This window comes from Canis lupus, chromosome 13 (assembly GCF_048164855.1).
Source record: "Canis lupus baileyi chromosome 13, mCanLup2.hap1, whole genome shotgun sequence".
NCBI lineage: Eukaryota > Metazoa > Chordata > Mammalia > Carnivora > Canidae > Canis > Canis lupus.
The window spans coordinates 30,484,606-30,507,740 of NC_132850.1; the positions used below are offsets into that span (position 1 = coordinate 30,484,606).

Sequence of the window (23,135 nt, forward strand, 5' to 3'; positions counted from 1 at the left end):
ATATCAAGGTCAAACATAAGTGTATCACATAACCCCAGTAATTTTTAGGATATATACTTAAAGATAGTCATAAAAGTTGTTTTTAACAGCGGTTTTCACAAAACATAATATAGTTAGATAAAATTACCTTCAAATGCTGCTTTTCTAAATCTGAGGTTTTGAGCTGTGTCTCTAAATCTTTTACTTTTTCCTTTAGTTGATCAGGATCTGCCAAAAAAGTTTTAAAAGTCAGATTCCATTTTTCCCCACTCTGACAAAGGATTTCTTTTAGAGAATAAATAGAAAACTAAACCACGGCCTAGAAAATAGGGCATTTTATGGCTGAAAAACTTTCCAGGCTGTGAATACTGTAATGCTACCTTTTACAGTATTGTAATTCCATAGCAGACCAAGAGAAAAACCATCTGCTGGGTATTAGATGGGTAGAATCAGGGTAATTTTTCTAACCTAGAAGAAATTATTTTCCAGAGAAAAATTCTGATCTGAGCCAGGAAAAATTGTTAGGTACTAAAAGGACAACAAAATAAGTAGACTGTTAGGTAAGGGTCTACAGCCACAGCTGGCCAAATGCTCCTGGTACCCAGCAGTATTGACTATTCCATGAAGTTAGTCCACATTTACTGTGTAATTACTACACGAAAAATATGCCAGTCAGGATGGATAAAACAAAGAGAAATAAATCCTAATGCTATGGTCGGAAAATGTTAAGTACAGTACAAGAGCCTTAATTTCTTGGATCCTTAACCACTCCCCTCACCTGGAGTTAACATCTCTAAATTTATAATGAGAATCAGTGGACAAATGGAACGTTTTATTTCATTGTCATCTTTGCTAGAAACATTTTCTTTAAATTAAACATAACATCTAGTATGTCATGTCATTTTGCAGCCACTGAAGTGTAAAATTTTAAAAGTAATGCTAAACTTTGAGAAATTAATGGTCAGCAAGACACATTTTCATGAATGAGACAGGAAGGTTGGTACTCTATTACAGTTCCCTTGGAATGGTCCCCTAATTATGAGCTGGAGACAAGAAATATTTTCCTCATCCTTTTCTTTGGGAATAGTCAACAGAACTCATCTTCCTTTGGAAAGCAGAGCAAAATGATACTTTTCAAAACTTCTCTCACCTTTGTAGAAAGTACTCGCTATTTTTTATAAAGTCAGTTCTTAATCACCGGAATGCTGTATTGAGTTGATTGTCTTAAAGGGGTGCTATACGTTACACAGCTTACTAACGTAAAAGTAAAAGTAGTGCAGTAAAAGTAATTACTACGTACAGCACTTTCTGGAGTTTGCTTAAGGTATTGGATTGCATGATTGAAATGGCAAATTCCATACCAAAGAATTATTCCAATTTATACCTGAGCAACCTTTGACTATTTCAAACAGCTTTTTCAATATTCTACTGTACAGTCTTGTTGATACTTTGTATTTAAATAGTGCTTTAGAATTGCCAAGACCATTTCCGTTTGATTTTGAACCTTAGCAATCTTTGAAATATGTTAGGTATCCTTGTGTCCTGTAAATAGATGAGGAATATAAGGTTCTGAAATTCCCTCTCAGGAAACTTAGGTTTAGAGAGACCTTGCCAAACGTCATAGCATCAGAAGGTCTTTGGGGGTGTGCTAGTCTGGTACCCTAAGCTGGCTACTAAAAGAGATACTGTTGAGAGAGATTTACATGACTGTTCTAGTTACCAAAAGGTAGATAAGGCAGTTTGCATGGTCAAAAACAGGGAATGGTGAGGGGCTTTGGAGTTCCATAGATTTAGGTTTCATCCTGCCTGTCAATGCCTAGCTGTTGTGACCTCGTTGCTTAACTTTAAGGTGACAATCCTAGGTAAAACGGAGACAACGGTACCCACCAAACAGCATCTTAAGAGTTAAATTATAAAATGCTTGTAAAAGCACTTAGCATAGTGTCTGGTAAACTCGTACATGATAGCCTTAAAACAAAGTAGTAACAAGAATATGTGGTAGGATACCGAAAAAGGTGTATGAAATAGTCAGACTGTTCGGGTATAAATTGATATAAACCTTTGGAATAGAATTTGCCATTTCCCCATCACACTATTAAATATACATAATAAATGGTTCTTGTTAACATTGATGTTCTCAAAAGTCAACCACGGGTTTGTGAATATTGAACCATTCATAACTCTTAGGGAAAAAATGTACACATATACATACTCATATTTTACATAAAGTATAATTATAATCCTGGAAACAACTCATCCTGGGTAGATTCTATTTTCTTTGTTTTACAAAAAAGAAAACAAAGTTCAGAAGAGTCAAGTGACTCGCCTGAGGCTGCACCCCTCGTAAATGTCAGAGTTGGGATTTAAACCCAGACCAACTGGCCCTAGAACCAGAGCTTCTTGCCCTTTGATGCCCTGCCCTGTACTGTCTCCATCCTCTGGTCATTTGTATGAGAGCTGAAATAAGGTAGAGTCTCATCTTACTGGATCTCATCTGGAAAAAGGTGGGTCAGAACTTAAAATTTCACTACTGTATCTGCAAAAGCACTAGGAATACTAGTTTGGGGGTTAGAAGTAAATTTTAGTGAGTAGCTGAATTCACAAATACAGAATCTGAAAGTATTGAGGATCAACTGTTAATTGCATATACATGTATACACGACATATACACATGGATACATACGCACATAGCAATGCAATGATTAATCACTTGTGAATTGGAAGCATGTAGAAGCCTAGACTTTAATGTTTTAATTTGTAAAAGGGAAAGAGAATGCAGACAGTGTTCACTATATGTAGTTTTTAAGTTAATAATGAGAGGATGGGGTGCCTCCGTGGTTCAGTAGGTTAAGCATCTGACTTCAGCTCAGGTCATGATCTCAGGGTCCTGGAACTGAGCCCTGCATTGCATGGGGCTCCGTGCTCAGCGGGGAGTCTGCTCCTCCCTTTCTCTCTGCCTTTCCCCCCAGCTCCTACTCTCTCTTTCAAATAAATAAACAAAATCTTAAAAATAAGAGGACAATAACATTTAGAAGATAATGTTCAGAGGGCTTAAAAGGGCCTATATATACTTAGAAACTGGAAGCCACAAACTTCATATTCAGTGCTTAGCACTTTATCATGATTAAATGTAACACTTAGATGGAACATAAAGAGAAAAACATGGAGTATCTGCTAGTCAATACTATAAAGAACTCAGAGGACTCAATGGGAACATTATTCTTACATGAAGGAAAGAACTCTGAAAACCTATCGGATTTGATTTCATAGGAAGACAGTCATCAGAAATCTGAATAAATAAAAAAGGCAAGCCCTAATCCAAAAACTTGGGTTAGCTAACATGCTATAAGTATGTTATAAAACACTTTACCAGATACAGCGCTTTCAGCTCCGCTTTGGTCTTTGTTAACTTCTAACTGATGGATTAATTCCGCCTTTTCTTTTTCCAGCTGACTTTTAGCTAATCTAGAACACAATGATTATGAGTTCAACCAAAACCACAAAAACCAGTCATTGATTTATGAAATACATGGGTATTTCTTTTGAACTATGTGATGTAAATTGCTGAGAACTTGCTAATAATTCATAAAGGTAAAGAGTTCTTCATTTACTCTGACTTGCAATGCTACCTTCTCAAACTGAGATCACTGAATGAAAATTCTTCATGATTCTTAAAAGTCTGACCTGATGTCATTGTTAAGTTTTCCTTTTGGAAGAATCTCATGAGAGTATTCCACACAGAACCCTGTAAGTAAGTAATTTTTTTTCTCTCTCATTAATATTTGCCTCTGGAAAACTAAGATCTAACACATTTTGTACTATTAAGAAAGTTTAAATTGGAAGCTTGGCACTTATATTAGGATCTGGTTTACCCTTTTTTCAGTATCTATTATGTAAGAGTAACTGGCATCAGAAGGATGAAATAAGACTGATAAACTTGTTAGACAGCAAGGTTGAAAAATCCTAATCTCTGTAGGTAACAAACCTGGTCATAATTTAAAGTCTATTTTTTTAAAAAAAGGGTAGTCTTACAGATAATGTACCTTAGAACTTGAAGCTCTCGTTGAAGGCTTTGCTCTGTCTCAGCACCTTCAGGAACATGTTTGAGAATCGCAATCTTTGGGCATAATGAAAAATTAAGAGACAAAGTCTGACATGGAAATACGAGGTTTTATAAAGATACACATTTTCTGTAAAGGGTATTAAAGGTTGGGTTTTCAAAAGCCCACAAGATATGAATGCGTATCTGTTGTGTTCTATTCACTATTCATTCACAGTAATTCCTGAGTACTGCATGCCAGGCATTGTCCTAGGCACAGGGAATGGAGTGATGAAAAAAAAGACAAAAATCCCTTCTGGCACGTTCCTATGGTCCTTGGATATGATTTAGTGAGAAAGATACGGGGTAGGAAAGGAAAGAATTGCTAATCTAAGGGGTTTGGCTTAAACAAAAGGTTGAATGGTGGTGCCATCCACTTGATGGGCCTCCCAGGGGGAGGTATTATCAATTGTTCATTTTTATCTACAAAAACAATGCCAAGGAGTGGCTTGAGCTGTAACACATTATTTTCTCTGGGAAAGAAAAATTACTTGCCTGTTGCTCGAGGTCTTCCGTGTATTTCTTAGCTTTTTGTTCCCTCTCTGTTGCTTGTCGTACAAGCTGTTTAAGATCAGTAAGGCTTTGGGTTTTTTTGGCAATATCAGTTTCCAATTCTTTCAACTTAGTTTCGTACATTCTAAAAATAAAGGTAAAAAATGGCATAGAAACAAAATAATTTCTCTCATTGACTTAAAAGCCAATTCAAATTATTGCACTAAAAATAACAGACTGTCTTACTCTTTCTTCTTGTCAAATCTAGTCAAATTCTACATATTTATTTAGTAATGGGTGACAACAAGGGCTAAGTATTCCTAATAGGCCAACTGAAATAGAGGATTTGAGTGTTTCCCAAGGTTATCAACAAAGGTGGAGCCTGAATTTGACCACTGTCAAAAGAAGATTAAAATTAATATATTTTCAGTCACAAAAAATATAGTGCAATTCATCCATGAGAATATCAAATTCTGTATTATTGGGTAATCTTAGAAATATATGTAAAGATCACAAGTTAAAGCATTTCATATATACCTCCTGCATACACACACAGAAGCATACAGAGAAAAAATGAGGTATCCATGTAGAACAAAGCCAAAAGGACACTACTGGGAAAGGAAAAAACGTACAAAGCAGGGGTGATAAAATGGCATATGACATTAAAATCTGAATAGATTTGTAACCTTTAAAGAAATGACCAATAGTTAAAAAACCCAACTCCAAAAGAAAATTTTAAAACATTAAGCAAAAATGATTTTATAGCATATCATACCACCTTAAAGGGAGACCATGCTCATAATATTCAAACTTTACCAGAGAAAAAAAGAATGCTGGGCAAGAAAATCAGGTGAGGACAGTATAAGGAAGGGAAATTATTATTTCAATACATTCAAATAGTTGTTGATACACCTTAGAAACTATGATTGGAAAGGAATGTTCTTAATCTGACAGACTGTCCACCAGAGGAGTGAAGAAGTATCAGAAGCTTACTCCTTGACTTCAGTTCTCCATTCAGATGCCCCACCCGATCAGAGAGGCCTTCTTTGATCAGCTATTTAAAATAGTTCCAATACCACCCAGTTTGTCTCAGCTGTCAGGATTAGGCCTGATAAGAACAGATGCCATTAGTTTGTTGAGTAAATATGAAGATTTCAGCCTGAGGAGGACCTAGGTGTCATGGGCCCCAAAGAAATCTCTCCACCACTTTACTAAGTGGGTGTATAATGCCAGCTGCAGATCCTAGCAAGGTTTTTGTTGGTTTTTAAAGTTTTTAGATTTAGGGAGACTTGAGGCCAAGGATCAGAATTAGAATTAGCCTTCTCTAGCTCAAGTGGATTCTACAAGAACTTTGTAACTTTTTCAGAAGAGTTTACTGAAGGCCCACCCTACGCTTGGTTACTTTTCAGTTCTCAGATTTAGAACACACAAATGATGTAAAAGGCACAGTCATCTTCAATTATGGTTAAATATTACCCCTCTCAAATGTGTATAAACTTTATGAACCCGTTTCATGTTAATAATTTTTCTGCAGCATCTCAGAGACCTTTTTAGAAAAGGAAGTAACAGGGATGATCATCTCTAGATTAAAAAACAAAACAAACAACACGAGCTCACAGAAGAGATGTTATTTACTTAAGGTCACAGTGAGACTTCAGTATTTCTAAAGCCATGGAAACCACCCAGCTAGCTATACAGAAACCAGGCAAATAGGCCTTTTAGAGGAACATCTAACGTGAAGCAGAGAGTCTGGCATGCAGCATGAACTACAGTAAAGTATCTGCTCAGTAAATCTCAAAGTAACTCAAGATTCTGAGTCTACATGTGATTGTAGAAGGAGGTAAAGGACCAAACCAGCAGTCAGCTGATAACCTTGCTAGTTGAGAGCTTCTGCTAGGGTCCAAGCAGACAAGACAGATTCCTTTTCCCTCAATCACATGTTATTTCATTTAGCCCTCCCACTAGCTGTCTTGCAGAGTTAAGAGACAGCAAGATAGGGGAGGAGGGGCTCTGAGTACTGTCAGTATGGTGTTAGGACAGGAACCAAGGACCGTTCTCTAGGACTGTGGCCACCTGGGCTGTATTCTAATCTGCCTGCATAACCTTCCTCCTCAGACCTGTGGACAGGGCCAAGTACAGTGCAGCAGACCCACGTAGGACTTGCTGTAGCCTCATAATGCTAGGGATGGTGACTTGATCCATCCCTCCTCAAGCCTACTCTAAATAACAGGTAGACATCAAATGAGAGACTGGAGATATATGGACATAAAGAACTCTTTGAATATGGTAAGATAAAGAGGAGTTTGCCTTTAGCATTGGGGCCAGCAGATGTAAAGAACACACTTCATACAGGATGACTCTAAGAGGAAGACATGGGTAGCATCATATTAGTTTCTGGCTTCTATATGCCTTAAAGCAGCTGTTTAAGACAGGAAATGAGAATGACACCAAAGCTGCCTACTGACTCATTAGAGTCATGATGAGCCGCCCATGATGACAGTGGTGATGTTTACTAGTGAGTTCCTAACACTTTGACAGTGACAAAGTTTATGTGACTGGTAGGAATCACACCTGTAGAAAAGGTTCACAGGATGGAAGAATGTCTAGGGTCAGAAAGCAAAGGCCAGTGAGAACTGAAGCTACTGCTGAATTCATCTGTCAAGGCTGTTTGAAGAACAAGTTGCCCAAGATATAACTCCAAGACTAGGGGCACCTGGGTGGCTTGGTCAGTTGGGCGACCAACTCTTGATTTTGGCTTGATCTCAGGGTTAAGATCAGGCCCGGCGTGGGGCCTTGCGCTCAGTGGGAGTCTGCTTGGGGTTCTCTCTTCCTCTGCCCCTCCTCCTGCTCACACACATGTACTCTCTCTCTTTCTAAAATAAATAATCTTAAAAAAAGAAAACCCTCAGTGTAGTGTAGCCCAGTTCCAGTATGCTGTAGGTTGCAACAAGACAGCTCAATTGTTCCTGGCTTATACTTGAGGTAGAGAATGAATGTAACATGGAGGCTGAGTTGTGGCTGGAGCAAAGCAGCAGCTGGCTGAAGCTGGGCACCACTGTTGGAGGCTCGCAGATGATAGCTGTTTCCTGATGCCCACCCAGCTCCAACACCCTCGGCCCAGCCCCAGCTCTGCTTTGTCATGTGCACTGCCACCTAAATTAAATATCTGAAGGAAGAAAAAACACCTTTTACCTGTTCTAGCATTGCCCCTAAGTATCGTGTTAAAAAAACAAAAAAACAAAAACAGTATCATGTTAAAGCAAACCACCAAACAGTTCATGAAGGAAAGAACTAAGTTAATCAGAGTAATGTCATACTCTTTTTTAAACATTAATGGCAGCAGTAGAACTGGTTAAACTTTGTGCAAGTTTTAAACTATTTGTTCCTACCTTGTCATAACAATTGATTTCCAGCTCTTGCTGTCAGCACCTTCTAGCTGTGGGCCTCTACTTTCTGCCAACTGTAATCTCTTACCAGTCTCTTCTAGTTGAACTGTCATCTTCTCATTTAATATCTCTAAATTATTCTTAGCTATCCGCAATTTTTCTGCAGCTTCAGTCTCCTATCATTAAAGACTAATTAGTATAAGGTAACAAAACAATAGTGTTCTCAAAGATGTAATACATTCAAAATTACCACTATAAATCAGAAAACAAAAGTAACCTGGCACTCTAAATGCTGATTAAAATTCCAATAAAAATCCAATGTTTCCTTTACTCTAAAATAGCAGTATGATCATAATTAGAACAGATCATATAAACGAGGTTAGAAAAATATATTTGCAAATATTTTACTCTAGTGGTTACTTTACATTTGTCATCTTTGTAGTATTTATAGATAATGGGATAGTTTGTCTCAATACACTCAGAAGATGTTTTGCTTTGACCAATACTTGAGAGACCTAGTTGTGAGCATAAACTATGTGTAAGTACCTTAGATAATTTCCACTATTAAACTTTCATTTAAAGCACACTACACTCTGGCCTCACAGTATATTCAGATACTGCTGTAACTAGCCTAAAAATCTCAATTTCAGTTTATTCACTGGATCATCCATATAAATAGCACCACCTATTTGGGGCAAGGAATATATTTCGCAACTTAAATAGAAAGGAATCTTACTATTTAACAACACAGTTTCATATATTCCTTACTTTACATCAGTCATTGTTCTGAGCCATGTGCACTAATCTTAACGCATTTAAATCCTGCAGGAACTCTGTGAAACAGGTATATTTATCATTCCCAATCTTATAGATGAGGAAATTGAGGGATAGTGAGGGGTTGGTAGCTTGCCTTTGTTTCCACAGCTAGTAATTAGTAGAGCTAGGATTTGAACCCCAGACAGGTAGCTTCTACATTACACTGCCTCTTAATTTATTATTTTCAGTGTACCTCATGGTGAAAGGATGGCAGCCATAAAAATACAATTCCTAAATCTTTTCATATCTACTCTGAATAGACATGCTCATTAACTTTTTCATTCAGCTTTTCCAAGATGTATTAGTTAATTAACATAAAAAGTAATTATTAATCAGTAATGAATGTCATACTTTTTTAAGTTCTTTACGAAGCCTTTCATTTTCAGCAACAATCTTCTCTGTGCCTTTGGTCTTGGATTCATAGTGTATGCTCAACTGACGTCCGAGGTGAGCTTTAAGTTTTTCTAATTCAGCCTATTACAAACAAACAAACAAACAAACAAACAAACTATAATTATGAAAACAAGGAAATAAAAGATCCTATAAACTCATTAAAACTTAATTCAAAGCAGTTTTAGAGACCATTTTTTCATAGAATTAAAGCCTTCCCTTTCTTTCTTTTTTTTTTTTTTTAATTTTTATTTTATGATAGTCACAGAGAGAGAGAGAGAGAGAGAGAGAGGCAGAGACATAGGCAGAGGGAGAAGCAGGCTCCATGCACTGGGAGCCCGACGTGGGATTCGATCCCGGGTCTCCAGGATCGCGCCCTGGGCCAAAGGCAGGCGCCAAACCGCTGCGCCACCCAGGGATCCCCTTCCCTTTCATATTGGTCATCTAGAGCAGAGGTTTCCAACCTTGGTTACCCAGAATGAGTTGACACTTAAAATCACAGTATCTATAGTAGGACCCACCCCAAAAGAGCAATATCAGGACTGGGGGCCTAGGCATCCACATATTTGAGAACAGACACAGGTAGGTATTTATGCAGCCAGAGTGAGAACCATTAAAACCATTTCATATAACAGGAGTATATTTAAAACCTTCCTTAAAAAATAGAAATTATAATAGTAGAGACATTCCATGTGAATGATCACATTAAAAAATTACCTTCAACTTTTCATTTTCCAGCTCAATATTAGCCATTTTTTCACTGGTTAGTATTCCTGATGCTTTTTTCAACTGTTCATTTTCCCTCTGGACTTTTTCAACAACTTTTTTCATTAAACCAATGGTTTTTTCTAGTTCTGGGATTGTCTTTCCACTTCTACCAGACTACAAAAGAATATGTTACTTTTTATCTGATCAAATATCTGAGACAGTAGAATATAAAACACCAACAACATAACAGGCTCATTATTATACTTGTTGATTCCTAACTTTTAAAGCCAAAGCCTGTATTCAATTCATTGTTAAAATAATCCTTTGCGATAGGAATTATGATCCTCAGGACTCAGAGAATTTGGTATTCCTAGTCATGCAGCCAATAAGTAACATCTCAAATACTCCAGCCTTGATGTCTGTTACAAATTAATAAGTTTGAGAACCTAAATTTTCTATTTAGCTAATGTTCTTTCCTGTAACCTGAATTTTCTTTATATGAAAACAACCCACAAAAGAAAAGTTGTGTCATTAAAAAGCTCATAAGTAACCAAATTTGAATTGCAGAATAGAGGTGATTTTCTCTAAGATCAGCCATGATTAGAAATTCAGTTTCTAATATAACTATAAGAGACATATGAAATTTAAAACAACCTAGTGTAGAGTTGTTAATAGAGATGGGTCACTAATAACTGTCTCTTATGCTTTAAAATAAGGTTTTTAACAGTTGAGCAAAAGAATCTGCTTACATATTTGCATTTTAGTCAGTATTCACACTATGCAATGAATAACCCTACATAATTTTAATACATAATTTTACATAATTTTAATATATATTTTCACAACTTAGAAAAGGCCAAATTAACAGATTTTTATTTATGAAATTAATGTTGCTGTCAGATGTTTGTTCTGAATACTTTTCTAGTAATAACTCAATATTTTCACCAAATCTGTCATATATTTAATATTATTACTTGTATAAGTTTTTATAATAATCGCTTCCATTTGTGCCACTTGCTAACATGAAATCAACAGGGGCTTAAATCTTTGGCAGGGGCCTCATAAGCAGCATTTATTCATTGTAAAAAGTGAATACAAAATAACGAGAAGAAATATGCAAGAATAAAAAAATTGGGAAACATATTACAGAACATTATACTAAGAAGCTGCCATGGAAATCATAAAGAATAGTTACATAATGTTAGAATTGGACTAAAAGCAGTTAGTAGTTACCTTAATGAACAGAAGGAGGGTTCCTAGAAGTTAAATGTTTTCAAAGTGTGAAGGGAGATGCAATGAAAAAAGATGTGGAGTCCCAATTGAACTCAAATGCATGCAAGGTGTGACATGATAAAATTCATTGACTTGAAATGAAAAAAGCTTTATGATGTTTTACATTGTAGACACAGCAAAATAAAAACCAAGACTACTGGCAATAGTAAAAGCATATTGCTACTGTTACGACATATCCAAACTTGCTTTTTTCATTACCAACTTATCACTTCTGATACCAAAACAAATATATGGCAAATTCTCACACACTCACCCCTCTAACACGACCAAGTTTCCGTTCAACTTCTGCTTTTTCTTTCTTAAGAAAATCACACATCTCCTTCAAATCTCTTACTTGACTCTGAAAAGTTAGAGCAAGCACAGAACAGTTTAACATAGTCATAGCTGCTGAAAAGGAAAGGCAAATCATTCATTTGAACTATCAGTCTCTTTAGCTGTATAGGCAAACTGAACAAGACGGTCTCTACAGCAATAAGGATTTTGAGCTAAGACATATGTTGAATTAAAGTTCATTAATACAAGGATATTTTATATATGAATTTCAAGAAATATTTTCCACATTACTACCTTAGTACAGAGTTTAGAACTTTGATTTTAATCGCCCCATAAATTACGTATGTAGACCTTTACCCAGATGGCACAGAGAAATAGCTGAACTAATAGTACTGGTTCTGGTCCTAGAAGTAGGATATAATTATATCATTACCAGTGAAATTAATGGACTGCTAATATTCTAGGTTAGAAAACAGAATGGGAACAATTAGCCAGCCAAAAGAAAAAAGTTCCCATAAATAGGATGAGATTTGGAAAACTAAAGATAAACTTATAATAATCAAAGTAAAATTCCTAAAAGAGATAATTACCCTGATTTTTTTTAAATGTAGAGAATTAATTTTTTAGAAATGTCTTAATATTTTATTTTTTTTATTTTTATTTTTTTATTTATTTATGATAGTCACAGAGAGAGAGAGAGAGAGAGAGAGAGAGAGAGAGGCAGAGACACAGGCAGAGGGAGAAGCAGGCTCCATGCACCGGGAGCCCGATGTGGGATTCGATCCCGGGTCTCCAGGACCACGCCCTGAGCCAAAGGCAGGCGCCAAACTGCTGCGCCACCCAGGGATCCCTGTCCTAATATTTTAAAGAGTGATGATTGTTAATGAAATACACCAACCATCCTCTTGCCTCAGGGCTTTGAACTTGCTATTTCTGTTGTCTGGAACTTTTTCCAGTACCTGTATGACCCACTTCCTTACAATCCCCTAGCTCTCTGCTAAAATATCACTTTACTAAGAAAGCCTTCCCCTCTTACTCTAATTTAAATAGCAGTTCCATACACTCCCAAACCAACCAACACACACACACACGCCCCTTTCACACCAACTGTGCTTTCTATCACTTAACATTAACTTGACATACTATATATTGACTTTTTACTTATTACCAATCTTCCCTACTAGAATGTAAGTTCTACAAGTGCAAGAAGTTTTTGATTGCTGTTTCCCAGCACTTAGGAGAGTGCCTGACAACAAAGTAGGCTTTCAACAAATAAGTGTTACATGAACAAATGTAGAAAGTGTAACACTGCCAAAGTATTTCACGAATGCGAGTTTCTGACATCTTCATAAACAAATATGAAGAGGGAGAAAAAGGTTTTCAGGCATTAGATTTCCTAAATAGAGTAAAGAACATTAAATTTACCTTTAATCTTGGCAAATCTTTATTTGCTTGTTCAAGCTGAAATTTTAGTTCAATATTTTCAGATGACAACTTCAAGTTTTCCCTCTGAAGCTCTTGTTCCTTTTGAAAATGATCATCTGACTCTATCCCGGAAGTCTTCAGGAAAATAAAGTTGGGAATAATTTTAAGTTTTAATAATAAAAGTGGCATAAAACATATTGGATAAGAAAACACTAGCTAAAGGGGAACATTTTTCCTCAAAAAAAAAATGAGAGAGAACTCCTGGAAGAACAGCTCCAAATAGATAAATTAGAATATGAGAATTGCAGGAGAAAAGGCAATGCAGTTTAATTAATATGGAAAGCAAAGTCAAGAATGTCTTAATAAGGGGCAACCCCAGTGGCGCAGCAGTTTAGAGCCGCCTGCAGCCTGGGGTGTGATCCTGGAGACCTGGGATCGAGTCCCACGTCGGGCTTCCTATATGGAGCCTGCTTCTCCCTCTGCCTGTGTCTGTGCCTCTCTCTCTGTCTGTCTCTGAATAATAATGTCTCTGAATAATAATATTAATAATAATAATGAATAAATTAAATCTCTAAAAAAAATGTCTTAATAATGTCCACACATAGACTATCTTCATTATCTCCATGTATACTCTCATAATGGCTAATAAACTAATTTGTGCCAGGTTTTCCTGTCCAAAAGAATGGTTATTATTTGTTATGGATTGATTATATTATACCCTAAACCCTACCCCACCCTCAGATTCATATGTTGCAGTCCTAATCCCAGTACCTCAGAATGTGACCTTATTTGGAGATGGAGCGTTTTCAGGGGTACTCAAGGTAGTCAGTAAGGTGGGCCCCAACCCAGTCTAAGTGGTGTTCTTACGAAAAAGGGAAATTTGGATACAGACAAATGCATAGAAAGGAGATCATATGAAGGGGCAGGAAGAAAATGGCCACCTACAAGCCAAGGAGAAGGGCCTGGGATAGATTCTTCCCTCACAGGTTAAAGAAGGCATCAGCCCTGCCAATTCCTTGTTTTTTTGACTTCTGGCTTCCAGAACTGTGAGATAAGTTTCTGTCAGGCCACCAAACCTGTGGTGCTTTGTTACAACAGCCCTAGCAAACAATACACAAATCTATAAAAAGCAGTGCCTTAATTTCTTCTTCTTTCTTGGGAAAGCTCTTCTTCCTTCCTTGGGCGAGAGCAATCACTCCCTCCTCTGAAATCCAGTTACACTATATTTGCATTTCTCTTGGCATGAATCCACTTTGGGTTATACTTATGTTCAGCTTTTACTTCTCATCCTAAACTACGAGTCATTTGAAAGAGAAATATGTGCTTGGTTACTTTATCCGACACAGTGGGAAGCAGAACACCACCTATCTTGTATGACTTACAAGCATCATACAAAATAATCTTGTGTAAATACTCAACATGGCTTAGTTTGTCCTCCCTCACCCCCTTCTCTCTCTCTCTAGTGACTTGATGGACTATCAAGTCAATAACTCCACAAACATTATAGTTTAAAAAAATACAGTACTGTACAAATATATCCATTATACATGGCTCTATAATGTGTTTTAATTAGCAGTAGGTTAAATACTTCACATTGATATATTTATCCTGAGGTAATAAAAACAAGTGTAAACAAAATTAAAGACACTAAAAAATAGGATATAGAAAAGTAAAGAAATTCTAGGCGGTTTGATTCTGACCTGAGGGCACAGAACACTGGCAGAGACACTGCTCGTATCCACCAGACTTCTATTCGTTCAAAGGAATGTGTGTGCATATGCACATATAGAGTGGCAAGAAAAAGAAGACAGACGTCTTTGTTGATGTCTGTACCACAGAAATATGTCTGTGCTTATTCTCTGTCAAATAACCCAAGTATACATTCTGATCAACACTAGGCAAATCCTGCCACCTGCAAAATCCTCGATTTTTCCATCTTACAAATGAAGGCATGAGATGGGGTAATTTTTAAGGCCTCTTCAGACACAGAAATCTGTAATGCCCTGTCTCTGAGCTCTTGTCACCCTCACTTCATCTCATCTGTCCGTGGTAGCTATTTATCAAATGATAAACACCTATGGGTACCACTGGTTGAAAGACATAAAATACATTAGATATCACTCACTGAAGAGAATACTTCTATCTTATGATTTCATATAAAGTTTTTTGTTTTTTTTCTTTTTAACACAGTTCTCTCCTCACTAAAACATGGAGGCAATTATGTAAATACTTAGGGATCACTTTTACCCTCAATTCTCAAAAAACAAAATTAAAAGTATTGAAATTGTCCAGATTTCTGGAAAATAAATTCTAATGAAACTCTCTAGTTTGTAAAAATAATATAAATAAAATTTATAATGAATTTTATGAGATTTCCAATTCTTTTACAGAAGAGGAATCCTGCTAAAAGGGATATACTACTAGGGGTGCCTGGGTGGTACAGCTGGTGGGTTTCAGCTCAGGTTGTGATCTCAGGGTTGTGAGATTGAGCCCTGTGTCACTGTGCTCAAGCACAGAGTCTGCTTAAGATTCTCTCTCCCTCTCCCTCTACCCCTCTCTACTGTGTGCTCTCTAAAATAAATGAGTAAATAATAAAAAAGGGGGGATACACTGCTAGAAACCAAATTCCTAGTGGATGGGAGTTAAGGAAACACGGGAACTCTCGAGTAAAAAAAACGCATTATGAACCTTGATAAAGAAATGAAGTAAGAATTAAGACACTTTCATCTATTTTCTCTTCACATTTAAATGTTTGTTTCTATTGATTGTTTTTAGGACTTGGGTGACTGGAATATCTAAGTGGAAAGGATAAAGAAAAAAAGATAAATGCTATTTGATTTTACCTGGGGGCAAACATGTCTTAGTCTGTACATTGTAAACTGACCCAAAAGTCGTGTGTCATAAGAGAGATCATAAACTACAGACTTAGACTGGTCTTTATATCCTGCTTCTGCATCGCTAGAGATGTTACTCATGCTCCAAGCTTCCGTGTAAAATAGAAATAATACTCTGCAAAATGCTATGAAAATTATACCTCAGCACAACATAGACACAACTTTTCATTATAAAGTATTTGTCATGTGTGGCAAAGAGATGACCAAAGAATGTCACACAGTACGGTAACACATTTTTACTGATAGTATTTACTATAGTAAAAGTTTGTGATGAGATTTCAGAGCATCCTGAATTAGAAATCTCTAAGGCAAAATGAACACCTCTAAAGAGCCTGATTTTCATCACCCTGTTAGCTAATTCTTTTTACACGAGTAGTAGTGGTACAACAGTGAGTACTATAATGAATTGGGAAATGTATACCATTAATTTTTGGAGGAACTAGTCAAATATTAGAGCTTAAGATGAATATCATGAATAGTTAAAAAAATTTTTTTAACAAATCCTACACAATTTATTTCCATTTGTACCATCTATGCACACTACCTGGTATCAGAAAATTCAGCTAACAAACACACACGGGGCTACCATAGACTCACACCTGGGACACTTCATTTCTTGGCTGGACTGGTACATCGGTTTCACAGTTTGCCTGTGCATCTTCCTCAGCACACGGATCCAGTGCAGCAGCAACTGTGGCATAACCAGGGTCCTCTCTGGTAGATTCTTCTGGATCCAAGTGGTTCCTGTGACTCAAATCTTCAGCCTTGTAGCCCTTCCCTTCATCATTCTGGCCTACCTCATTCTCGTCATTGTTTTTATGTTCCTGTTTATTATTTTCACAACAGTCTTGACTAATGTTCTCAATTTCAGGATCTGGTTCATTTTCGAAAATGAACTTAACATCTGCCAAGATACCATTAGTTGACCTAAATGGACTTGGCTTGCTTTTTGGTCTTGTCTCAGATTTATTGAACTCTGCAGGATCTACAATATCTTCTGTTGTGTGTTTTTCTTTATTACTGTAATACCATAGAATATTTTTAGGTACCTGATGGTATAAGTTGTCACTGGCATCTATTCCCTTCCCATTTTTAATTCTGAAAGCTGTTTTGGGTTTTTTTCTGTTCCTGTATAAAGTGTTCTTTTTGTGAAAAACATTATGCCTGTATTTATTAACACTGGTAGCAAGGGTAGAAAGTGCAGTTGTGTCACATAACAGATTCTGCTTGAAGCAGAAGAAAGAGAAGAAACGTGAAAAGAAGAAGAAAATAATAAAAATATACACACTACTTGTTTTAAAATAAGATACAGCAAACAACTCTATATTAATGATTTCTTATAAAGGAAAACTAGAAATATATCACACGTTTGAATGGAAACAATGCTATAACATAGTTTTCTAATTTACCCAATTGTATGTTCTTGCCACATCAAAACTGGAAATGTAACTTCATTTAAAATCTCATTTGTAATAAAATTCTTATGCTTTGCATAAAACTTTAAGATTACTTATGTAAGAAGGATTAAAGAAGTTAATATACATCACTACCTGGCAAAAATAAAGGTTGGATTTACTGCACTAATATTCCAAAAAGAATCTAATGTTGTGGGTCAGATAAAGGTACAAGTTGATATCACTTTTAAACTTTAAAAACAGAAACAAAAAGATGTACACTTACTGAAGGTCTAGAAGATGCATCCTTTGAAAACTGTTTTTCTAAAACATGAAGTTTTTCTTGGAGGTATCTGTTTTGTAGATGTAAATCCTCTACGACAGAATCTCGAGGAAGAGCTTGGCGGCTCCTAGGAGAAGCAACAACAGACACTTTACTATTCAAACTTCAACTTTTCACAGATTCACTATAAGAAAATACCGAAAAGAAAGAAAATATGTATTTATTAGCACTGTATATTTATTTTAAATTCTACAAAACTTATAAACTTCACAAAAATTAGGACATGACTATTTATATTATAAAGTGATCCTCTACAGAGGATTGCTGCATGGCTCTTCTGAATTAGGAGTTAACAAGTGTATTTTGATTTACAGAAATATATATAACATCTTTAAGGAACATGCGTCTATTTATATGGCATTGTGTAAGACAAATCAAAATAGCCACTACTTTTAAAACATTATATAATAACTCCATAACATCTGTGTGCTTCTTGAGAAGCTCAAGGATTTAAAAAAGGCTCTTATTGGTGCCAGATAACCATCTGTTCCTCCAACTGTCACATGTGTGGCCTACAAGACCCTCCATAATCTGGCCCCACTACACCTATTCAATCTAATTGATCAGGGGTCTACTTTTACTAAGGCAAAAAGTCTACTTTTACCCACACATTAAAACTTCACCCCTGCCACTATGCATCTAAGAGGGTTCTGCTCTCTTGGAATGTCCCTCCTCCCTTTAATACCTAGTTCTGATACATGAAATTTAGAAATTCAATTTGAACTGAGAAGATAAGTTTCAGCTTTTCTAACAAATCTCCAATTACTTTGGCCCACAAAGATTCACATTATTAGGGGGAAAAAATTAAACCTCTAACAGTATTAGGTTTCGAAACTAAAATATTTTGATCCTTGTGAAAACTGCAAAGGAGAATAAAAAGGTTTAACGTTGTTCTGAACATATGTTTAGATCAAGAAAAGGAAGGGAAAGAAACAGGTGTCGAAAGAATTCTTCAATCGCTTTTTTCTTCTCAATCAAGAAAAATTCTGAGGGATTTAAGAAACAATGAGTTAGACAAAAAGGGGAGGAATGGAGGTTAGAAGCTCACAGGTGTTCCTTTAAAAGAGTTCACATTACATTAAGACTGACCCACTGACAGGTGGCTCAGCGGTTTAGCGCCGCCTTCAGCCCAGGGCGTGATCCTGGAGACCTGGGATCGAGTCCCGCCATCGGGCTCCCTGCATGGAGTCTGCTCCTCCCTCTGCCTGTGTCTCTGCATCTCTCTCTCTCTGTGTTTCTCATGAATAAATAAATAAACCCTTAAAAAAAAGTTGACCCAATTGCAGGCATTACAAAGGAAGCACTAAGCACCATTAATTACTAATGGTAATTTTTGAAGATTAACAGAAAGGAAAAAAAGTATGATAAACTTAAGAACAGCAAGTATCCTCATATCCAAATATGATAGGTAGGTACCAGACTTCAAACGTGATCATTAAGATGATTCCGGACTGCTTGTAAGCACGTAGCAGAGGAAGTAACAGGTGATGTAAAACTATGTTCATCTAAGAAGTGAATGAAACAGATTATTACAGTTTCGTTAGGACACGACTGTATTTTGCTTTACATGACTGTGATTGTATCAGAAGACACAACTTGGAAAGAGATGACGAAACAAAAAAATTTCAAAGGCTCTGCTAAAGAAATGGCACGGGTGGGGGGTGCACTGGTTCTAGGTACAGTGTAGTAATAAACCCGTTCAATCTTGTCTCTCCCAAATGCATGGAACAGCTATTTGAGAACTTTGAAAAGTAAATATTTTACACATTGGGACAAAATACCAGAATTTGAAGTGTCAGCAAACAGGCAGTAATTTACCTTTTCTTTTCCTCTGATGTTTCTTGGCCTGAATACAACGCTGAACATGAAACCTGAGCGTGAGTGTTAATATGGAGGAAAGAAGCTCCAAAGAAGCCTTAAAATTCCAGCTCCAGCAAGGAAAAAGGGCACTTAGGATACTTCCAGAGAGTACAACCATTCCCCTCCCCCATTATTTTTTTCTTGTATCCATTCTCTCCTCCTCCCTCAAGTAATCCCATGGCAGTGGTGGTGGCAGTGGTGACTGCAATGAGAACCCATAGGAGCTGAAGTATTTAAGAGAAGGAATCTTCTCCAAATGGTAGAGTTGTGATTGCTATGGAGGTACAGTGGCAGTAGTCCCCCTCCCCCACACCCTGCCAACCCCTCTTTCTGCTCTCCTTTTGCTTGCTCAGTTCCAGACAGGTGCACAACTGCTGAAGCGAACAGTAGAACAGGGTTCCCCTGAGCCCCAATTTCATTCGAAGTAGCAAAAGGGGGAGCCCTAGGGAATCAAAGTATTAGGGAGGTCACTGAAAGGGAGGGACACATGAAAGGGATCTTATAAAGTCCTTTATGAATTTATGGGCTCATTGTTGAGCTGGGTGTGCCTGGATCTGATCTTAGAGTAGCAAAGACTCAAAGAACTGAACTAACGGACCAAAGATGGCCCAGGTACTAGACTTCCAAACTGGGAGGTGCACAGGCAGGACAGATCCAGAGACTGTAAACGCTTTGAAAAGGAAATGGACATTGGAACCACAGCCCAAAGAAAGCAGGTGGAACATGGGGCCGGAACCTAGCCAAACTGCCTATTAAAACAAAAATATCTACATTCTCCATAGAATTAACCAAGATCCAAAGTTTCACCACATAATATTCAGAAGTTCAAGAATACAATCCAAATTACATGGCATACAAAGACCCATGAATATCTTAACTCACGTTGGGAAAAGACAACAGTACCCAAGTCTAAAGTAATACACGTTCATTACATCCGTTTCTATGGGCCAGCTAGTTTTTCTTCATTATAACAGGTACCACATTTTTTCATGAAACAGCCTACCTCATATAGGAAATGTCATTTTCTAAGTCAAGATTTCTCTTTTTCAATTCTTCCAACTCTTTTTCTGACTCGAAAGCTCGCACTCCCATAACTTGATCAACAGTAATGCCAGTTGTTTTTAGTTTCCTCTGCAAACTAAGTTTCTCTTTGTCAGCTCTGTGGGATTTAACATAGCATCATGAAAATATATAATTCACTGTTTTGCTCATTCAGTTTATTAAACCACATCTCATTCATTATAAGACCAACATAAAAAACTAGATCTTCCTGTATTTGCTATGAGCTAACTTATCTCACAATTATAGGAAACTCCACTTATAAACTGTTAGAATACTTTTAAACACATTTTAAAGAAAATAAAAGAGTCATAGATAATTAAAACTAGGAAATTTCTCAAGTATGATATCAAATATGTACTATCAAATATGATAAAACAATATAACTTCCAGATCAATTAAAGACTGCATATAATTAGGCTTAAATTTGAACTCACTTGGCAAAAAGATCCTTCAAAGTATTCAACTGCTTTGTTAGGATATAGACTTCCCCCTCTTTTTCTTTCAACTTGTTTCTAATTCCCTCTATTTTAGTTTGCCATTTTTTACCTTCTTCCCACCTAATTAATTCTTCTTTTGTACTCTATAAATAATAACAGAGGAGAAAAATCACCGATATTGTTTTTAATGTCAAGATTTATCCATTATAATTTACTAGAACAATGGCACACCAATACTTTGAGAATATGTAAATACATTCATTTGGCTATGTAATTTCTAGAATCTTCAGATATACCAAGTTATTACCAGAAATGACCCTCAGTTTAAGGGTTCTGTATTCTATCACTTAGTAGATGATATTCTAGGGAACAGTCTGGACTAATGCTAGCAGACTTAGGAGTCTTTAAGATTTTAATAACAATGATCATGATCAAAGTAAGCTTCTAACAAAGAACATGTAAGTATAAATGACTAATCCAATTTTAACCAAAATAACAATCTTTGAGCATCACAGTCTCTTCAAATCTTCAATGCACATGACTTCTTTTATTCAATAGATGGTTATATAGCGTTAGTCATCCACCAAATACTATTCTAGGCACTAGAAGCAGAAGCAATGAATAAACCATAGAAAAAGCATTACAATCTAATTAATGTTGGTTAGGTAGATTAGGGAAAGGTAGCAAAATATAGACAAAAAGCAGGAAAAAAATATAATGTAGTACATTAGCTGATGATAAGTGCTGGAAAAAAAAGGAGCAAAGAGAATTAGCTAATAGCACTAGCAATGCCATTGGAATATATAAATTGCCTATACATACATTTGTATCAGTTTGCATTTTTAGCTCTGAACTCATGTTAATGCTATTAAGACTGCTTCATTATGTTTTCTAGTGTAGTATGTCAGAGCATCTTTATATTGAAATATGAGAAATATAAAAATATTATTTTTATAAATTATTTTTGTTTCTCCTTTTTCATTTATAATGATTTTTTTTTGAAATTACACATGTAGGTAGTTTCTATTAACTATAAATTTCTTTTTTTATTTAAAGATTTTATTTATTTGAGAGACATATCAAGAGAGAACATGAATAGTACAAAGGATGTTATGCTACATTGTATTCATTACAAAAAGCAATGTCAGGGCTGAAAGAGTTAAAAGCCATAGTTTAAACAAATGCCCAACTAAGATAAGTTGCCCTATCAAAACTGTCTTCTTTGACACTGGCCAATTTTTTTACCTTATTTTTTTAGTTCAGCTAACAAGTATTATTTTAAAAAATACAAAAGCTTCAGTGTTTGATCATTATTAACTTTTTTTCCTAAATATATATAAGGAATTTTGTGACTTCCAGAAATATAAATATTAGTTTGGGCATAATGGTATATAAGTAATTCTGCAGCATGGAGTGCTTTGTAGGGATTAGGCAATTCTATCCCATCTGACATTACCCTCAATTAAGACAGCAAAAGGAGGCTGAAATAATTTAAAAATGAACCACAACAACAAAAAATAAAGGCAAAGGTCATCAAAGATGTTCTAGAATGGGGAAGAAGATAGAATGCAGAGTTCTCTTTTCACATTTTCTATACCAACAGCCTCTCAGGCATGGATTTCAAAATAATTTAACTGCATTTTAAATTTTTCATTCATTTAATAAATACTGAGCATCATACATGCCAAGGACTGTTGTAGATGGCAAGGATACAACAATAAACAAGTCAGGCAAAATTCCTGCCATGAAAGCTTATAGTCCAAAGGATGAACACATAGACAAGTAAATCTCTAGTGTGTCAGATAATAATAAATGCTATGGAGAAAGGTATAGTAGCCTAAGACACAGGAATGCAAGGCATGGGGAGGGGGGTTGATATCTCACATAGATAAGCAATAAAGAGTTGACAGAGAAAAGGGTATAGAAATTTCAATATAAAAGCATTCATTGAATATAAAAACATTCATAAATTAGAAATGCCCAGTACTGTAGAATTTGAAGTAATACTCTCACTAGATTCCTGGATACAAATTTTAATATCCGGGTTGCTCTTTGTGTTCTCTTCCTACTTAGTAATAATATCATACAGTGGTATTGACTTGATGGCTTACAAGAGACTTGCACACATTATTTCATTTGATTATTAAAATAATCTTGGGAAACTGGCAATGCAAATAGTATAATTTCTATTTTCTGGAGAAATAAACTGAAACACAGATTAGGAATCCAGGCAAAGCCACAAGGCTACTGAGGGATTTTGATAGGAATCAGGTTAGGAACTGGT

General features: G+C 36.2%; 2 protein-coding genes across 7 annotated transcripts in view; one reads left to right on the top strand and one right to left on the bottom strand.

Moving 5' to 3' along the window:
- The window catches only part of RLIG1 (RNA 5'-phosphate and 3'-OH ligase 1), a 75,219-nt gene that overhangs the window by 13,149 nt on the left and 38,935 nt on the right, over positions 1–23,135 (top strand). The window contains exons 8-10 of one of the 4 annotated variants that reach the window (XR_012005769.1): positions 3,429–3,730; positions 9,159–9,219; positions 15,637–17,339. The exons of the other annotated variants lie outside the window; for them this stretch is intronic. The gene's annotated coding sequence lies outside the window, so the exon portion shown is untranslated. Of the gene's footprint in view, positions 1–3,428; positions 3,731–9,158; positions 9,220–15,636; positions 17,340–23,135 lie in introns of those variants that run through there. 4 annotated transcript variants of the gene reach the window in all.
- Positions 1–23,135, bottom strand: part of CEP290 (centrosomal protein 290) — an 87,016-nt gene that overhangs the window by 1,618 nt on the left and 62,263 nt on the right. For 2 of the 3 annotated variants that reach the window (XM_072772989.1, XM_072772988.1), the window contains exons 41-53: positions 20,849–20,994; positions 20,356–20,511; positions 17,436–17,559; positions 16,355–16,981; positions 12,862–12,996; positions 11,417–11,503; positions 9,880–10,044; positions 9,124–9,246; positions 7,960–8,132; positions 4,574–4,715; positions 4,023–4,096; positions 3,350–3,444; positions 128–207 (exon numbers count right to left, since the gene is read on the bottom strand). In XM_072772989.1, the coding sequence (XP_072629090.1) occupies positions 128–207; positions 3,350–3,444; positions 4,023–4,096; positions 4,574–4,715; positions 7,960–8,132; positions 9,124–9,246; positions 9,880–10,044; positions 11,417–11,503; positions 12,862–12,996; positions 16,355–16,981; positions 17,436–17,559; positions 20,356–20,511; positions 20,849–20,994 (2,127 nt within the window). The remainder of the gene's footprint in view (positions 1–127; positions 208–3,349; positions 3,445–4,022; positions 4,097–4,573; positions 4,716–7,959; positions 8,133–9,123; positions 9,247–9,879; positions 10,045–11,416; positions 11,504–12,861; positions 12,997–16,354; positions 16,982–17,435; positions 17,560–20,355; positions 20,512–20,848; positions 20,995–23,135) is intronic. The other variant, XM_072772990.1, reaches the window with a different exon arrangement.